The sequence below is a fragment of the Balaenoptera borealis genome (genome assembly GCF_965194805.1).
Source record: "Balaenoptera borealis genome assembly, chromosome: 10".
NCBI classification, from domain to species: Eukaryota; Metazoa; Chordata; class Mammalia; order Artiodactyla; family Balaenopteridae; genus Balaenoptera; species Balaenoptera borealis.
Genome location: NC_138874.1, coordinates 85,078,944 through 85,096,215, shown reverse-complemented (window position 1 = coordinate 85,096,215; position 17,272 = coordinate 85,078,944). Strand labels below are relative to the sequence as shown.

The 17,272-nt window shown below is 46.3% G+C and overlaps 1 protein-coding gene across 4 annotated transcripts in view; it reads left to right on the top strand.

Annotated features, from left to right (window-relative positions):
• The first annotated feature begins 222 nt into the window (after positions 1–222).
• Positions 223–17,272, top strand: part of MYOF (myoferlin) — a 164,789-nt gene continuing 147,739 nt past the window's right edge. For all 4 annotated transcript variants that reach the window (XM_082339375.1, XM_082339373.1, XM_082339374.1 and 1 more), the window contains exon 1: positions 223–509. In XM_082339375.1, coding sequence (XP_082195501.1) covers positions 422–509 — 88 coding nt within the window. In that variant the 5' untranslated portion in view covers positions 223–421. The remainder of the gene's footprint in view (positions 510–17,272) is intronic.

Below are 17,272 nucleotides of genomic sequence, written 5' to 3'. Positions count from 1 at the left end.
AAAGAATGGAAGGGGTAACAGAAATCCAATTAATTGGATTTCACGAATTTGTTGCTCTTAGCTGCAGCGTCTTAGTGGTCTCTTGACCTGTCCACATTTATTAGCTCCAAATCCTTTTCAGTTTCATTTGTTGCCCATAATTATTTTTAGCTGAGGTTTTGTCCTTTTCACTCCCACATTTCCCGAATTCTTAAGTGGGTGCCTGCGGCGCTGCGGAGACTCGGGCATTTGGGTATCAGTTTACACGTAACCTTCAGTAAATACAGTAATCCGTCAGGGACCCACCCATCGCCTCTCCTCCTTCCCTCTTCGCTGGAGAAGTCTTCCCCCGCCTTCTCTCCCGGGCGGCGCGGCCGCGAGCTCCAGAGCCCGTGTCTTCTTAACTTCGTTGCTGAAATTTGCTTTCTGCCCATTGAGAGCCATGCTTCGAGTGATTGTTGAATCTGCCAGCAATATCCCTAAAACGAAATTTGGGAAACCGGATCCTATTGTTTCTGTTATTTTTAAGGGTAAGGACAAGTTTTCTTCTTTTTCTCCAGTCCTGTTTTGGAATGTTAGTTTCTTGGGTCTCATTCTTTGAAAGTCTGCGAATGATCAAATCCTCTGCGGCTTTAGCTGGAGTTTGTTACCTGTTCAGGTCAGGGGAGAGGATGGATTTCTGTGGAAGGCATTTTCCCCATGGCTTTGAGACCCATTGAATGACCTGATGTTTTAACTCTAATAATGTGATTTCTATAAGCCCCTGGAGGGAAAGATGTACCAAATTTCAAGTATCAAAAAGGTCTGTGTTGGTTCAGATTAAGAGTTTCAGCAGTCTTGTATGCAGTTTTTATTTCCTCTGCCTGTGAGAAATGGGTAAAGGAGGAAAAAGCACAATTAGGTTGTTCCAGGTATCATTACTCTGTAAAACAGACCCCTGCTGCTTTTATTGTCACTGGGCTTCTGGGAGGTGGATTAAAGTTATTATTTTGGCTTGTTTTCATGTTAATTTGTGCCTTTTTGTAATTGTTCTTCATCTATCCAAAGTTGGGGTGTTTTGTTTTTTTGTCTGTTCGTTGCTGTTCCATAGCTTTTAAATTGCTTTAAATGAACTTGGAACAATGCAAGTCTGAAGTTCTGGGCATCTAGTTTGGACTTGCTCAATGACCTTGGGCATGTGACGTCATTTCTCTGGATGTCAGTTTTCTTTTGTGCAAAACAGGTGAGGGGGGTTTAGACTAGACCATCTTTACAAGGCTTATTGTAATTCCAACAGGTTATTTTTCCTGACATTTGATTGCAGTGGAGGGGGACAGGAGTGGTTGGAGTGATGGCACACTCCCAGCCATTGTAGGTGATTCTAGTTTTGGCTGGAGTGGTGTGGCTAAAGCTGAATTTAGGAGCTTTATCATTTTCTGTTTGTCCAAGGTCATTGGTAAGATTGCCAGTTCGCTCCCTGGCAGGAGGAATGAGAGGGAGTGAGAGGGGAGGGCAGAAAAAGTGGCAGCCTTGATGGGTATGTGGTTCCTGACCACGCCTCAGCGCATTCTCTCTTCCTCCAGGAACCTGACTACTTCTCCCTTATGGTTTCTGAGTAATCTGTGCCTTTCTCTTTTCTTTTGTCCATTTTATCTCTGTTTCTTTCCTTAAACCTCTCCCTCTGAGATGAGCAGGAAAATGCCAGAAATGAAACCCAAAGCTGCCAAATGATTGTTTAGTTAAAAAAAAAAAAAAAAAAAAAGATCTGGGGGACAAAAGTTGGATTCTTAAAGGACAATGTAGTTTGAGAATCTGGTTAGTGAATATCATGTAGTCATGTTTTTTTGTTTTTTTTAAAAATTTATTTATTTATTTTATTTTTTATGTAGTCATGTTATATCAGAGTTCATTTGCATGTATTCTTTTAAAAAATATTTTTCTCTTTTTAATTTTAGTTTTAAATGTATTTTTTATTGCAGTAACATTGGTTTATAGCATTTCATAAGTTGCACGTGTACAACATTCTATTTCTACTTCTGTGTACACTACAGCATGCTCACCACCAAAAATTTAGTTTCCATTCTTCACCACACAGTTGATCCCCTTTACACATTTTGCCTTCCTCCCCATTCTTTCCCGTCTGGTAACCACTACTCTGTTCTCTGTATCTACAGGTTTGTTTTTGTTTCGTTTTGGTTTGTTCATTTGTTTTTTGTTTGTTTGTTCTTTATATTCCACATATGAGAGAAATCATATGGCATTTGTCTTTCTCTATCTGACTTATTTCATTTAGCATAATACCCTCAAGGTCTATCCATGTTGTCGCAATGGCAGGATTTCAGGTTTTTTTGTTTCGGAGTAGTATTTCCATTGCATATATATACCATATCTTCTTTATCCATTCATCCATTGATGGGCACTTAGGTTATTTCCGTATCTTGGCTATTGTAAATAATGCTGCAATGAACATAGGGGTGCACATATCTTTTCAAATTAGTGTTTTTGTGTTCTTTAGATAAATGCCAGAAGTTGGATAGCTGAATCATATGGTAGTTCTATTCTTAATTTTTTGAGGAATCTCTATACTGTTTTTCATAGTGGCTGCACTTATTCACATCCCCACCAACAATGTATGAGGGTTCCCTTTTCTTTACATCCTCACCAACACTTGTTATTTCTTGCCTTTTTGATAATAGCCATTCTGACAGGTGTGAGGTGATATCTCACTGTGGTTTTATAATTTTTTTTTTCTTGAAGCAGCTACATAATAGAGACATAACATGAAAAGTTTGTTTCCTTCACCATTGACATGTAAAGACATGTAAAAATATGTTGGGTTCAGTCTGGTGATGTCATGGGGCAAGTCATATAGGTTATAATGGAATTAAAATTTAACACTATATTGAAATCTGACTTGTTATTTGTCTGGAGTGTATATGCATTGGTCAAACTTTTAAATGACTAAAAGTATGTCTGCCTTAGCTATGGACATAAACACTCAACTGAAAGTGAAAAACTTCAGTTAAGGTGGGCAAATATAGGCTATCTAAACCATTACTTTTGCTAGGTTATTTAACTTCAGTCTGTTTTCCAGTCTCCTTTCATAGTATCAGTTGAGCAGTAAAGTCATTCATTCATTCATTCATCTGATAAGCAACCCAATGGAAGAAACAACTCAACTTAGAGTAGGAACATCTGAACTCTGGCTAATATTGACAAAATAGCCGATGACCCAGATTTAATCACCCACGTCTCAAATTTCTCAGCTGTGGAATCATGGGAACTGATCTTGAGATTTCTTCCAGCTTTAAGGTTTTATAATTTTACAGTTCCATGTACTGAATAACTGCTCTCAGCAAGGTATGGAAGGCATTGCCTTAGGCACTAAAGCAGTTATAGTAATGAATATGGCATTTTTCTTGCTTTCAATCTATTCCAATGGTTTAAAACACTGGTGATGGCAAACCCTTTCCAGGAGTGCCTTCCAACTTTGAGCACTGGGTAAGATTAAGTAACATTGTTCTCTTTTTTTTCTTTTATTGTTTTTTTATTTTTGGCTGCATTGTGTCTTTGTTGCTGCATGCGGGCTTTTCTCTAGTTGTGGTGAGAGGGGGCTACTCTTCATTGCGTTGCGCGGTCTTCTCACTGTAGTGGCTTCTCTTTGTTGTGGAGCACGGGCTCTAGGCACACAGGCGTCAGTAGTTGTGGCTCGCGGGCTCTAGAGTGCAGACTCAGTAGTTGTGGCGCACAGGCTTAGTTGCTCCGTGGCATGTGGGGTCTTCCCAGACCAGGGCTCAAACCCGTGTCCCCTGCATTGGCAGGCGGATTCTTAACCACTGCTCCACCAGGGAATTCGCTAACATTAAGTTCTGATGGAACTGAGGATATTGATACCACCATATATCCATCAGTGGGAATGGAGCAAAGCTGGATGCACTTCACGGGGTGGCGTGGGGGAGAGTGGGGAGAGTAGGATGTAAAAAGCCCTAACAGAGGATCAAGGCAGCACCGAAGAAAGCCCCTGAGTTTACTGAAATGTGTACACTTTTGCCTCTTGAGTACAAAAAACAGCAAGGTCAGGCAGTAAGCAACACTTCTCAAGCTGTAGGATGGTGGGAAGAATGGCCAAGCGATGGGAGTGTTAATGGTGATACCTGTATAGACAGTGAGGCCCCCTGTTAGACTGTAGTTGGGAATGTGCTGTACTGACAACCAACTGGTGTAGAGTTGACCTCAGTCTCTCGTGTGCAGTCCCCTTCTGAGACTGAACTTCTTAGGACCTAGTATGAACCAGGAGGATTTGGGGGTTACTGAAGTCCCTGTGGTGTGGATGTCATAGATACTTAGCAGTGCAGAAGGAGATTATGGAAACCACAAAACCCACTTGATTTTTCACGTTCTTTGGGTTCACCAGGTTCCGAGAGCCGGCTCTGAATCTTAAGATCAGAGTGCCTGCCAGCCAGAGGTGGCCATTTTCCCTTGAGTTTCACGCAGACAGCCAGGTTGTGAGACTGAATCTAGCTGAGATTAGATTAGACAGACTTCTGAGGCCTCTATCAACGTGAAGACTTTGTTTTTTGTTTGTTTTGTTTTGTTTTAATTAATTAATTAATTAATTTTTGGCTGCATTGGGTCTTCGTTGCTGTGTGCGGGCTTTCTCTACTTGCGGAGAGCGGGGGCTACTCTTCGTTGTGGTGCGTGGGCTTCTCATTGCGATGGCTTCTCTTGTTGCGGAGCACGGGCTCTAGGCATGTGGGCTTCACTAGTTGTGGCACTGATGTTGAATATACCTTTTAAAGGTTGACCCTAGAAACAATGCCCTGGCAAGAGATTTGAGACATCTTAGTGCAATAAAGTCATTGATTCTTGGTCCTGAAAGCCACCATCAGAAGTCCGCCATGCTCCCTTCTTTCAGGAAGAATTACGCTTAATATTCTCTCAGGTGCTTTGTGGATGAGGCTTGGCAAAGGGCCACTTCACACATTTCTAACGCTGAGTGCCTAACACCTGCTACCCAGGGGCAAATCGGTGTCGTGCTACTTTTTGCTTTCTTGATCCTGGCAAGAAAAATGTGAAGCTGCCAGTTTTATGTTGAAAATTCATACATGAAGCGTTCAGTGGTCTGTAAGGCATAATGCATCTGCTGTGATATGGCAGCGGTGACCTTACCTACTTTGTAATTTCTATTGGACAGCTGTTCTGTTGAATAGGGGTGTGCTTTGAGTGGGTCTGAGCAGAGTTTTCACTCAGAAACAGCTGCTTAGACATCTGACACCTTAAGCCTTATCAGCTAACTTGGCCTTAGGCATTAGGATACAAAGCCTATTGAGCCCTGGGCTTTGGAGTCAGGGAGCCCTAGGAACAGGATCCCAATTCTCACCTCTTACTTCCTAAGTGCTCATGAGCTAATGAATTAAAACCTTCAGCTTCAGAGTTCTTAATAACACCTCTTACCTTGCAGGGGTGTTTGAGGATTAAATGAATACACATGTGAAATTGCACACGGGAATTCCTAAACTTCCTTCCCTATTTGATAACGTTTACTTTTATGGAGCCCTAAAATGTGCCAGACCGTATATCAGAAATCAAGTCTAGAAAAAATATGTATAACATGGTTTGGTCTTCTAGGGAAGCAACTGGTTGGAACACAAGAATGAGTTACAAACCAGAATAGACATGCAAAAATTATAATGCAAAAGCAGATGGAAGAGTGAAAAGCTCCATGGACAAAGTGTCCTTGAGTTGGTCTTAAAGGATGAGTGGAAATTTGACAGAAGTAATGAAAAGAAAGACATTCTAGGTTTGGAACAGCACCAAAAAAGGCCGGGGAGCCATGGGCCTGTGGGGTGAGGTTGACAGAGTAATCTGGTGTGATTGGGATTGTGCTTTACTCGTAAATCACTGGGGGGCCACTAGGCTGCATTGTGGACAGATTAGTTCTAGTCAGGTAGACTAATTAGATGGTTTACTAGTTGAGGCAAATGCTTTCCAGGGCAGAGGGAGCTCATTCCAGGGCTAGAATGAGAAGGCAGGAGCTAATGTGAAAGATACTAAGGAAGCAGCCCAATCGAATTAAATGAATAAGAAAACCTTGCTGGGCAGGCCAGTTGGGCCATCCTTCCTCACTCTCTTCTGTAAAATAGGACATGAGGGTTAGGGTTAGGGAGTGTTTAGCCTGTGCATGCCTGCAGGGCTGGGTGGGGTGTCTCTGCCAGAGGCCGGCCTGAGGGCATTAGCTACCTGAGACTGGAGAGGGAGGCCCCGGAAGAGGTAGAAGAAAGGCACAGAAATAGAAAGTGATACCAAAGACACATTTTGCTATTCTCCCAAAAGTCAAATGGGGAGCATTTCCTCAACCAGGCTGAGCTGTGGTCTCACTCGCATAAGGTCCTTCTCTCCCAACCCAGTTGTCCCACCTGAGGGGTAAAGTGTCATGTCAGCAGTTGTTGAATTGCAAGGAACTCAGGTTTGCTCAAGTTTTTCCCCTAAAGTTAGAAAGAAATTTCCCAGAATACAATCATGGGCCTCACCTGTCGGGCAGGGAAGCCTTTGCTCTTGCTCCCCAGGGGACTGTGTGCCTCAGGCCTCCACCCTTCCCTGCACTGCATCTGTCTCCTCTCTGCACATTGGCTGCCTTAGTGGGGACTCTTACCGCTGCTCCCTTGCAGTTAGCAGCTTGCATGGGGCTCTGGGTTACCACGGAGATGACTTGGTCCTGACTCCACATCTGCTACAGCATCCGTGTCTCTTAATTGAGATGCTTGAGACCAAGACTCCAACTGGTTCAGTTTTGGTCTCACCCCTGGTCCAATCAGCTGTGACAAGGAATACAGAATCCCCGGACAGACAAGGTGGATCCTACACAAAGTAAGCTTCTGAGGGCCGAGAACATGAACCATCCAGTTTATCTCCCTCGTCTGGGGATTAGACCTGCTTCTTCCCATCTTTAAGCTGTAATCTGACCCCACCCCCGCCCCTCCTTTAAGGAGCCCCCTTTCTTTGTAATCAACACATTACGTGAAAGGGGCTGAACTTTGGACTGAGCAGAGTTTCACTCCTGACTGTATCACTAGGAGCTAAACCTTTGGGGCAACTATGTTTCTGAGCTTTTCTTTCCTTGCCTATAAAATGGGGAGAATTACACGGACCTCACAAGGGTACTCTTAAGGATCAACGGTGATAAAACACTATCACAGTGCCTGGCACGTAGTAGTTATATGGCAAATGCTCCTTTCCTCCCCCTTTTATGCCTGACTCCTTCCCCACTGCTGGGGGTACATACAGAACCCTGGGGGACACCTGAGGGGTGGCCTAGGCTTACATGAATAAATGGGATGCCCTTCCGCTGTGGCGCACAGGCAGCTTGAAGGCAGAGCCCATGTCTGATTCATCTGTGAGAGCACATGATAGCCTCTCAGCTAGGCATATAGCAGGTTCTTTTTTTTTTTTTTAATGGTGCTCTAATGTACATAGCATAAAATTTACCTCTTCAATCATTTTTAAATGTACAGTTCTACTTTCTTTCTCTCTGATTACTCTTAGGTACCTGGTATAAGTGGAATCATGCAATATTGGTCCTTTTGTGACAGGCTTATTTCACTTGGCAGAATGTCTTCAGGTTTTATCCATGTTGTGGCATGTGTCAGAATTCCCTTCCTTTTGTAAGGCTAAATAATATTCCATAGTATGTCTATGCCACATTTTGTTTATACATTCGTCCACTGATGGACTTGAGTTGCTTCCACTTTTTAGCTATTGTGAATCATGCTGTGAACATGGGCGTACAAATATTGTTTGAGTCTCAGCTTTCAGTTCTTTGAGGTTTATACCTAGACGCAGAATTGCTGGATCATTTGGTAAGTCTATGTTTAATTTTTTGAGATACCACCATACTGTTTTCCATCGTGACTGCACTATTTTACATTCCCACCAGCAGTGCAAAAGGGTTCCAATTTCTCCACATCTTCACCACCACTTGTTTTTTTCTGTGGTTTTTGTTTGTTTGTTTGTTTGGGGATAATAGTCATCCTAAGGGGTATGAACGGTAGATTCTTAGCAACTCTCTGTTGACCTGGATTTTCGGCTCACATTTGCCTCATTAACTCAGAGTGAGAATCCCTGCAGTGATTCTGCAGCCTCAGAGGCCAGCAATGAAGCAGCCCTCCTGTGACCGGAAGCCTGCCTGGCAGGGGCCCAGCAGCAGGCTTGAGAGCCTGGTGGCCTCTTGACCAGTGGGGCCCTGGCCTTGTGAGGTCTGTGCAGCCACGGTTGTGCTGAGAGTCATAGCAGAGCAGAAGGCAAGTGGGAAATAGCCTTGGTTCCCTGCAGTACCAGGTCTTCTGGTTGGCCTGGGCTCTCCAGGCCAAGGCTGGAACCAGAGGTCACCCTGCTTCTCCCAGCAGCACATCCTGGGAGATCAAAGTAGCCCTAGATCAGGTGCCCTGTAGTTCTGTCCCCTAACATCCTATACTCCTTTGTGGCATCTATTGGAACATGTAGTTATGTATTTGCTGGCTTATTTGATTTCTGTGTGCCTCCTCAATCAGACTGGAAGCTTCATGAGGGCAGGGACCATGTCTCTTTCTCCAGCACCTAGCTCAGTGCCTGGCAAATAGTAGATGACCAATAAATAATGTTGAATGAATGATTCTGGCTCCTCCCTTCAGTCATTCAGTTTAGGATCTCAGAGGCCAGGGGGACCACGTAGGACCAAATGAGACCAGATCCCTGTGACCACAAACTACAAAACTGATCTTGAGTATTTAGGACTTCAGGATTTCCACATGCTGTTTGGGATCCATTAAGCTGCATCTCGAAGGAAGCTGGAAGGCAGGGGAGCCCTAGCCTACCTCTGACCTTGACATTAGGGCTTTGGTCTAATTAATGACAAGAAACCTCTCTGAATCTCAGTTTTCCTAGCTGTGAAGTGCTTATAAGGCCTACCCATGAAGATTGTAAAAGTCAAATGAGATGATGTCTTTAAGGTACGTGGACTAAAAATAGATGTTTATTCCCACCTCACCTCTTGAAGTCTGGCTTTACCCATGAGGAAACTGAGACAGAGACAGGTCAGGATTCATCTCTGGACTCTTGATTCCAGAGCCTCCCTGTGTTTTCCTGGAGGTCATCATGGTTACAGAGAAAAAAAAAAAAAATGTGCCTAAAACAACCAAGTCAAATTATGATCCCTTCCTCCCCGCTCTGAACTGATTGAATTGTTCTGTGTGGTAGGGGCATCTGGCCCCAGTCTGAAAGAGGAAGACCTTGTACCAAGAACAAAAGAACTTTAAAAAAAGAAGAAGAAAAAACAAAACCCAGCCCTCCTGGGGTGAGTTTCCCCAGGGCATGAAAGCCTTTAGGACATGCCGTGACTCTGAAGCTCAGAGCTGACATAGCTTAGCAGTGAATCAGTTCCTGGAGAGTCAAGTGGGAGCCATTTTATTAGTGGAGACTACAACTCTTACTTATTACATGTAAAGTATTAAGATCCTAATATTTGAATGGCAAGGTGAGTTTCCACTTCCCCTTACCTTAGTTTTCTGGTTTATTACTTTTATCATCTTTTCATCCCAATAGCATAACTTATCAATTAAAAAAATAATCCCTTCCCTTATCCCTCTTTCATTATTTAAAAAAAGACAGGGAAAAAAAACCCCATTCTTTTTGCTTACCTCTCCTCATTGTTGGAATTCACTGCCTGGGCAGTCCCTGTCTCTTTCCATCCTCTTTTTTGCTGCTGTTTCTTCCTACTGCTCCTCTCAGGCATAAACTCATTTAACAAATCTTGGTCGAGCGTGTACTTTGCCAGGCCTTGGGCTCAGCACTGCAGGCTGGATGGGAAACAAGCCAGACTTGGCCACTGCCTGCATGCAGCTTGTAGTCTAGCTGTAGATCCAGCGAGAGTTCAGTGAATGCAGAGTTAAATGAGTTTAAACTCCTGGAAAGGAGGCATAAATTTTGCAGATTATATTGATGACGAGCACTTTCTAGCTATGAAGTATTGCACTAAAGCTTCACATATATGCATTCATTTATTTCTCACCAAAAAAGTGAAGTCCCTCATTTTACAGCTGAAGAGACCACGTCTTGGGGACAGTGAGTTGCCTTGTTCAAGACCCCACACTAGGTTCCAGGTGGAGCTGGGATACACAGGCCCACCCTGAGGCTGTAACACCCACCTCTGTGTGGTGAGGCTGCATTTGACTCACCCTGGGGTAATTAGTGCACCTGGGCTCAGGGCTTAGCTCCCTAAACCTGACAATCCAGGCTCTGTTTCCCTGGCCAAATTCAGCCCTGAAGGCATCTGATCAGACCAGTGCCAGGGCCTGGGGCTGTGGTGCCTTGGAGCCAGACACCTCTGGCTTCAGGGGTCTTGTGTGGGGCTCCAGATGCCCTCCAGTTTGTCCCAGTATGCTGGACACATTATAGTGGCCTCCCATGTGTGACATGGCCTGAGGAAGGAGCTTCTTCCCAGGGCACTTACAGGGCAGAAAGCCCTTTCCTGGGCTTGATTGTGTTTGTTCTTCACAACAACTCTAGCAGGTGTCCAGGACATGTATTGTTTATACTCATTTCACAAATGAGCACCTTGGGTCTCAGAGAGGACAAGAGTGGCCAAAGCTGGGTGACCAGGAAGAGGCAAGGACTCGAACCCCAGACCAAGACTCTTTGTCTCATGCACTTTCCCACTGCGTCGTGCGTGTCTGGCTTTCCCAGTGCTTGGCATCTCTCTTGCATTAAGTCTACCCTCCATCCTCTCCCACTAACAAGCCGCCATCCACAGACACTCCCGATCTCCAGTTCTCCCTCATACCTGCAGCAACTGACCAGCCCAGCTCAGCTCAAGAGCCCCGAGGCCAAAGCTCTTCTCAGCATAGGAAGGAGGGCTGAGTGCAGTGGATCTCAAAACTGCTGGGAATGGCAAAAATCCCGTTAAAAGAGACGATTAATTATGGGATACCAAGATCTGAGGCTGAGAGTCATAATTCAGCTAAGATTGTTGCCTAGGAGGGTTAGGATGGAGTTATCAAGCTTTTGACTCAGTGCTTTGTGCTTATTTTCAAAGTTCTTTTCTGTGACTATTTTCTCTTGATACGATCTCTTGGAGTCAGGGAGGGCAGAGGAACTGGATCCTCTTCATGTTGTCTGATGGAGGCCGTTTATGATTCTGATGTGAGTCCTACACAGAGGCATGTCCCTTGTGTCCTGGCACTTTCACGCTCTCTCCTTTGATCCTCAATGCAACCCTACGAGGTGACCTTTTTCATCCCCTTTTCCAGAACAGTGAGGCCTTGAGGGGCCCTCTTGAAACAATAGGAGGTCATCTCCTCAAGCAGGGTCTGAAGTGAATCTGCAGAGCACCAGCCTTAATTCAGTCTCTAGCCAATTATGTCTCAGAAACATGTTAGCCAGAGTCACCAGAGGTTGAGTCTTAGGAGCCAGAACACCTGCATCGAGATTCTGGCTTTGTTTCTTACTAGCAGGTGAGCCTGGACAAACTACTTAATTTTATTGTGCTATTGGGCTTAAATAAGGATAATAATAGCAACAGCTAACATACGAAGCCCTTTGAAGAGTGCCTGGCGTGAGCCCCAAATTTGGTACCTATTACTCCTGGGCATTAGGTTGCCATGTTTATTAATGATGAAATCTAGGTATGGAGAGTTGGAGTCAGTGCCCAAGGTCACCCAGCTGGTAAGTGGTGAGAATGTAGCAGGTTGCCCGGCACCCTCAGCCTGAGGTGCTGGTGAAGAGCACAGGTTTGGAAATGAGGCAGGCATGGGGCTGAAGCTCAGCTCTGCCAATTAGTAGCTCTGTGATCTTGGGCAAGTCAGTTAACATCCCTGAACCTCAGTTTCCTCATCTGCAAAATGGGGATATTAGTACCTCCCTGTCGGGCTGCACCCTGCAGGCCTACAAGGACTGTGCTTGCCCAGCTTCAAGACCAAAGAAAGAGCCCGGAGTCAGCAACAGAGACATCAGTGGTTTAATGGAGTGGGGAGCTTACACGTCTGAAGCAAGATCCTAGAGCGACACCCCACCATGTGTGGTGGATGGTGGGCAGGACATGGTGGCAGTCTTCACTGGGGGCGGGGGGCAGGGCGGGGAGATTACCAATTATAGGGGAACTGACATCAGGTGGGCTCATTAGTTACCACCAGGCCAGCCAGCAGAAGGGCACGCCCCTCCCGGCCCCTTTGATATGGATAATCACCAGCTGGGGCCTGGGGCAAGTACTAGGAAGGTGAGTCAGGTGAGTAAGATACAGGAGAAGCAGGCACTGGTCGGGCAGGGGATGTACAGAGAACAGGAGGACAGCCATCTTGAGTGGCCTGACCGTATATACTCCACCCCTACATACCCTGTATAACCCTTACAATCTTGGTCCGCCTCTCTTCCGAGATATCCCTGGGATCAGGTATGTAGAGGGGCACTGCCACCAGATACCACAGGTACAATACAAACAGGCCACCCCTGGTTTTCACAAACCCAGAGCCACCCCCAAGTGTGTGGTCAGGCCACTCAAGATGGCTGTTCTCTTGCTCTCTGTACATCCCCTGCCGGACCAATGCCTGCTTCTCCTGTATCTTACTCACCTGACTCACCTTCCTAGGTACTTGCCCCAGGCCCCAGCTGGTGACTGTTCTTATCAAAGGGGCCGTGAGGGACGTGCCCCTCTGCTGGTTTCCCTGGTAACTAATGAGCCCACCTGATGTCAATTCCCTATAACTGGTAATCTCTCCTCCACCACACGGGACTCCCTCCCCGGGAGTGAAGAGTGCTGCCGCGTCCTGCCTATCGTTCGCTGCACATGGTGGGGTGTCGCTCCAGGACCTTGCTTCAGACGTGTAAGCTCCCCCACTCCGTTAAACCACTGATGTCTCTGTTGCTGACTCCGGGCTCTTTCTTTGGTCTTGAAGCTGGGCAAGCACGGGCCTCGTAGGCCTGCGGGGTGCAGCCCAACACTCCCGCGTAAGGATTCGACGTGAATGTGTTTAAAGTGTCTGGCACAGAGTGGATGCTCGTATTCAGTTCTCCACCGAGAGAGCCGATCCAGGTGCCTGGCCCACTTGGGCTCCCTTCACCCGCAGCCCAGGCAGTTGGCAGGGCTGGAACGTGACCGCACCCCAGGGTCAGCTTTTAGGAAGTAGATGCTGTATGGGTTGTTCAGATTGACTGGGCTTCACCGCAGCGCCCCTGAGGATTTGGTTTTGATTCAAGAGTGTGTGTGCCTGAAGGGGGCGGCTCCAGAGGCCACTGGGGCACTGGGAACAGAAAGCTGAGCAGTAACCCAGCCTGCCTTTTCGTCTGGGCGTTCCTTTAATCAGCAACGTCAGTGACTGTTTCAGAAGTTTACAAAACAGCCTCGCTTTGTATCACAGTTGCTGTTTGGCCTAAATGCCTTTCTCCCAGAACCGGTTTGGCAACATCTCCTGGAGCATTAGTGCAGCCGGTTGGGAAGCAAATAGAGATACTCCTTCAGCCAGGTTGACCTGGATGGGCCACCTGTCTTCGTGCTCCCCCGAGCCTCTCTAACACCTGAGGGCGGAGTAGTCTCCTGCTAGCCCTTCCTGGAGCCGTCCCTGCCTCCCGGTTCTTGTGGACGTTCTTCCAGACGCTGGTGGCTGCCAGGCTCACTGCCAGGGAGGAGCAGGCACTACCCACATGCCAGCTGCGTCTGGCGAGCGTCAGAGGCCTGGATTGGGGCCACGTGGCAGACTTGCTCCACCAGGGCTGTGCCCAGGCCCCTGGGCACTTCCTTTAGTCACTGGGGCCCTGCCCTCCAGAGAGGGCTCCACAGCCTGGGAAACCTCCTGGAGTCCACAATGGGTGCTGCTCAGGTGCCGTAAGAGGAAATAATACTGATGTACTAGCTCCTGCTGGTTTAGTGCTTACGATGTGCTGGGCCCTGTGCTGAGCACTTTGTATTCATTTTCTTAATCATTAAAGCAACTTTAGTCATAATACTTATATGAGCTTATCAAGTCCATTTCATTCAAATCATGGAGAAATGACTCGGGGGTGGGGGGGGGATAACAATGTTAATAATGCAGTTCCAGCCTTTAAGGAGTCACTCTCTGGTCTTAATCCTCCAATTTTGGAAATTGCTCTGTGTCTGTATCTTCTAGAGTTTGAATCCTTGCTCTACCACTCACTTGCTGTGTGACTTCTGATAAGTTGCTTACCCTCTCTGTGTCTTGGTTTCTTCCTCTGTAACTGGAGATGATCATAATAGGACTTACCTCTTAGGGTTGGTGTGAAGATTAAATGAGACAGTCATGGGAGGCGCTGGGAACAGTGACTAGGTCAGAGCAGTTAATAACTGTTAGCCATGTGTGGAAGGGCTTCAGGGGGCTCTGAAATTTTAAGCCAAATAGTGGATGCCTTTGTGTATGTCTGTGAATGTTTCTCAAAACAAAGGGGGCATAATCCAGGACCCAGAGAAGATGCAGAAGTATTTCTGAATGGGAGGTCAAGTTTAGATGCATGGCTGATCTACCTTGCGTACCAAAGAGCTGAGTTACTTAAGAAAGCTTTGTAAGTAGCACCCCCATTTCTCCTGGGGCCATCTCAGTAAGACGCAGCCATCTCACCAGTCAGGACTTGGGGGCACTTCATATTGGACCTGGAGGAAAACTTAGAGATCATCTAGTCTAAATTCACCAGTTCACACAAGAGGGGCTCTGAGCTTGGTGGTTGAGCCTTATGTCTCCCTGAGGTAACAGCTCAGAGAAATGGAGAGTTCCCTGATTTGAAAGCCCAATGAGAAGAGCTGGACCAATACCTGTCTTCTCCTTGCAGGATTGTTAGGATCAGTGAGATGGTGTGTATGTATTTGGAAGTATGTAAAATGTGTTACCGTCGTAGATGTTATTGCTTCCATGGGCACCTGGTATTACCAGTTGGTTCCGTTTCTCTGGAACCAATAGTATATATGTACATATAAAAGGAGAGAGACAGAGACAGCGAGAGAGGGACAGAGACAGAGAGGGGGAGAGGGCTCATGCAATTGTAGGGGCTGGCAAGACTGAAATTTCTGGGGCAGGCATATGGTCAGGCCACTCAAGATGGCTGTTCTCTTGTTCTCTGCTCGACCAGTGCCTGCTTTACCTGTATCTTACTCACCTGACTCACCTTCCTACTTACTTGCCCCAGGCCCCAGCTGGTGATTGTTCTTATCAAAGGGGCCGTGAAGGACGTGCCCCTCCGCTGGTTTCCCTGGTAACTAATGAGCGCATCTGACATCAATTCCCCTATAAGTGGTAGCCTCCCCTTCTTCCCGGGACTGAAGACTGCCACCACATCCTGCCTGCCGTCTGCAGCACATGGTGGGGTGTCCCTCCAGGACCCTGCTTCAGACGTGTAAGCTCCCCCCCGCCATTAAACCGTTGATGTCTCTGTTGCTGACTCTGGGCTCTTTCCTTGGTTTTGAAGCTGGGTAAGCACAGGCCTTGTAGGCCTGCGGGGTGCAGCCCAACAGCAGACGAGTAGGCTGGAAATTCAGGTAAGAGTTGATGTAGTCTTGAGACTGAAATCTAAAGGGCAGGCAAGCAGGCTGGAAACTTGGGCAGGATCTTCTGATACAGTCTTGAGGCAGAATTCTTTCTTCTCTAGGAAACCTCAGTTTTTCCTCTTAAGGCCTTCAGCTGTTTGCTTGAGGCCCACCCACCTTAAAGAGAGTAATCTGCTTTACTTAAAGACAGTTGATTGCAAGGGTTAATCACATCTATAAAATACCTTCGCAGCAACATCTAGACTAGTGTTGGACCAAACAACTGGCACCATAGACTAGCCAAGTTGACATACGATTAACAGTCACCCTGGTCCTCTCAGCACGGATGTACCAATCTGGTCTTAGGAGTCATGGTGTCTCTCTTGCCATTTCAATAAGAGTTCACACTGTAGGTGAATAGCAAAGGAAATGGTTCCGTGCAAGAGGGCATGGTGGCTTGGCAAGGAGTGCTTGTTCAGTTCTTGGGAAATGTTATTGGGAGGTTGGCATGGGAGTTAATTACTGCAATGGTGACCTTCACAGAACTGAGAGGGAAGCAAGTGTAGCTAATCAAAAAACAGGAAATGTCTCAAAGAATGCCTTGAATCATGGTCCAGAGTGTATTCTGCATTTGAATCAATTGTTATGTTCTGGGTTGAAAGTATTTAATTCCTTACCGTAGGCAGAAACAGTTCTCTTCATAACATTAGAGGTGGGAACAGGGGGAGGTAGGGGATGTGGAGAAGGGGAAAGAGTTTCCTGTAATTTAATCTGATGTTTAGTGCCTGCAACTGAGGCCTTTTTAAAAAAAAGATGTGGAATAATTGAATAAATGTGTGACGTTGTGGCTGCTGATAAGACAGGAATTTATGTACTTTTTTTGGCTGACATGTGAGAAAAGGCAATAAAATGTAATGTGTGCACATTTTTAAAAAATTAATTAATTTATTTTTGGCTGCGTTGGGTCTTCCTTGCTGCACGCGGGCTTTCTCTAGTTGCGTTGAGCAGGGGCTACTCTTTGTTGCGGTGCGCGGGCTTCTCATTGTGGTGGCTTCTCTTGGGGACCACGGGCTCTAGGCGTGCGGGCTTCAGTAGTTGTGGCACACGGGCTCAGTGGTTGTGGTGCACAGGCTTAGTTGCTCCGTGGCACCTGGGGTCTTCCCGGACCAGGGCTCGAACCCCCGTCCCCTTCATTGGCAGGTGGATTCTTAACCACTGTGCCACCAGGGAAGCCTTGATGTGTACACATTTTGATTAAAAAATCAGAGCCTCCTTCTTGGAAGGGGTTGGGCTGGGTTTCTCCAGAAAGGTAGGAGCTAATGCCAACTTCTTAATTTTTCCTTATTAACTAGAGAGATAGGAGGGTAGAGTCAGACTAGTCCTGAGTTAGAGGTTTTCTTCCTAGCTCCGTGATCTTGGGCAAGTTATCTCACCATTCTGGGATTGCTTTGCCCACTTGCAAATTGGGGATAATAACAGTGCCTACTTTGCAAGCTTGCTAGAAGGATTAAATGAAATGATGTATGTGGAGGATTTAGCACATGCCTGGCTGGGAGGGTGCGCCCCTATAGGGCAGCGCCATTAGCATCAGCATTATGCACAAGTACTGGGTGGGGCATGAAGTTCCACGTGCATAGTCCCACCCCATCTGTGGTCTATCAGTGGCATCTGCTGGGACTCAACCCCTCTGCTTTGTTCTCAACACACAACTGAATCATGTGTTCAGGAACATGTCTTGGAAGATTTGTTGAGCAACTTGGTGTTTTTCGTTGGATAATGAATTCTTGAAGTTATAAAGTCCAGTTTCTAACATCCTCCTTC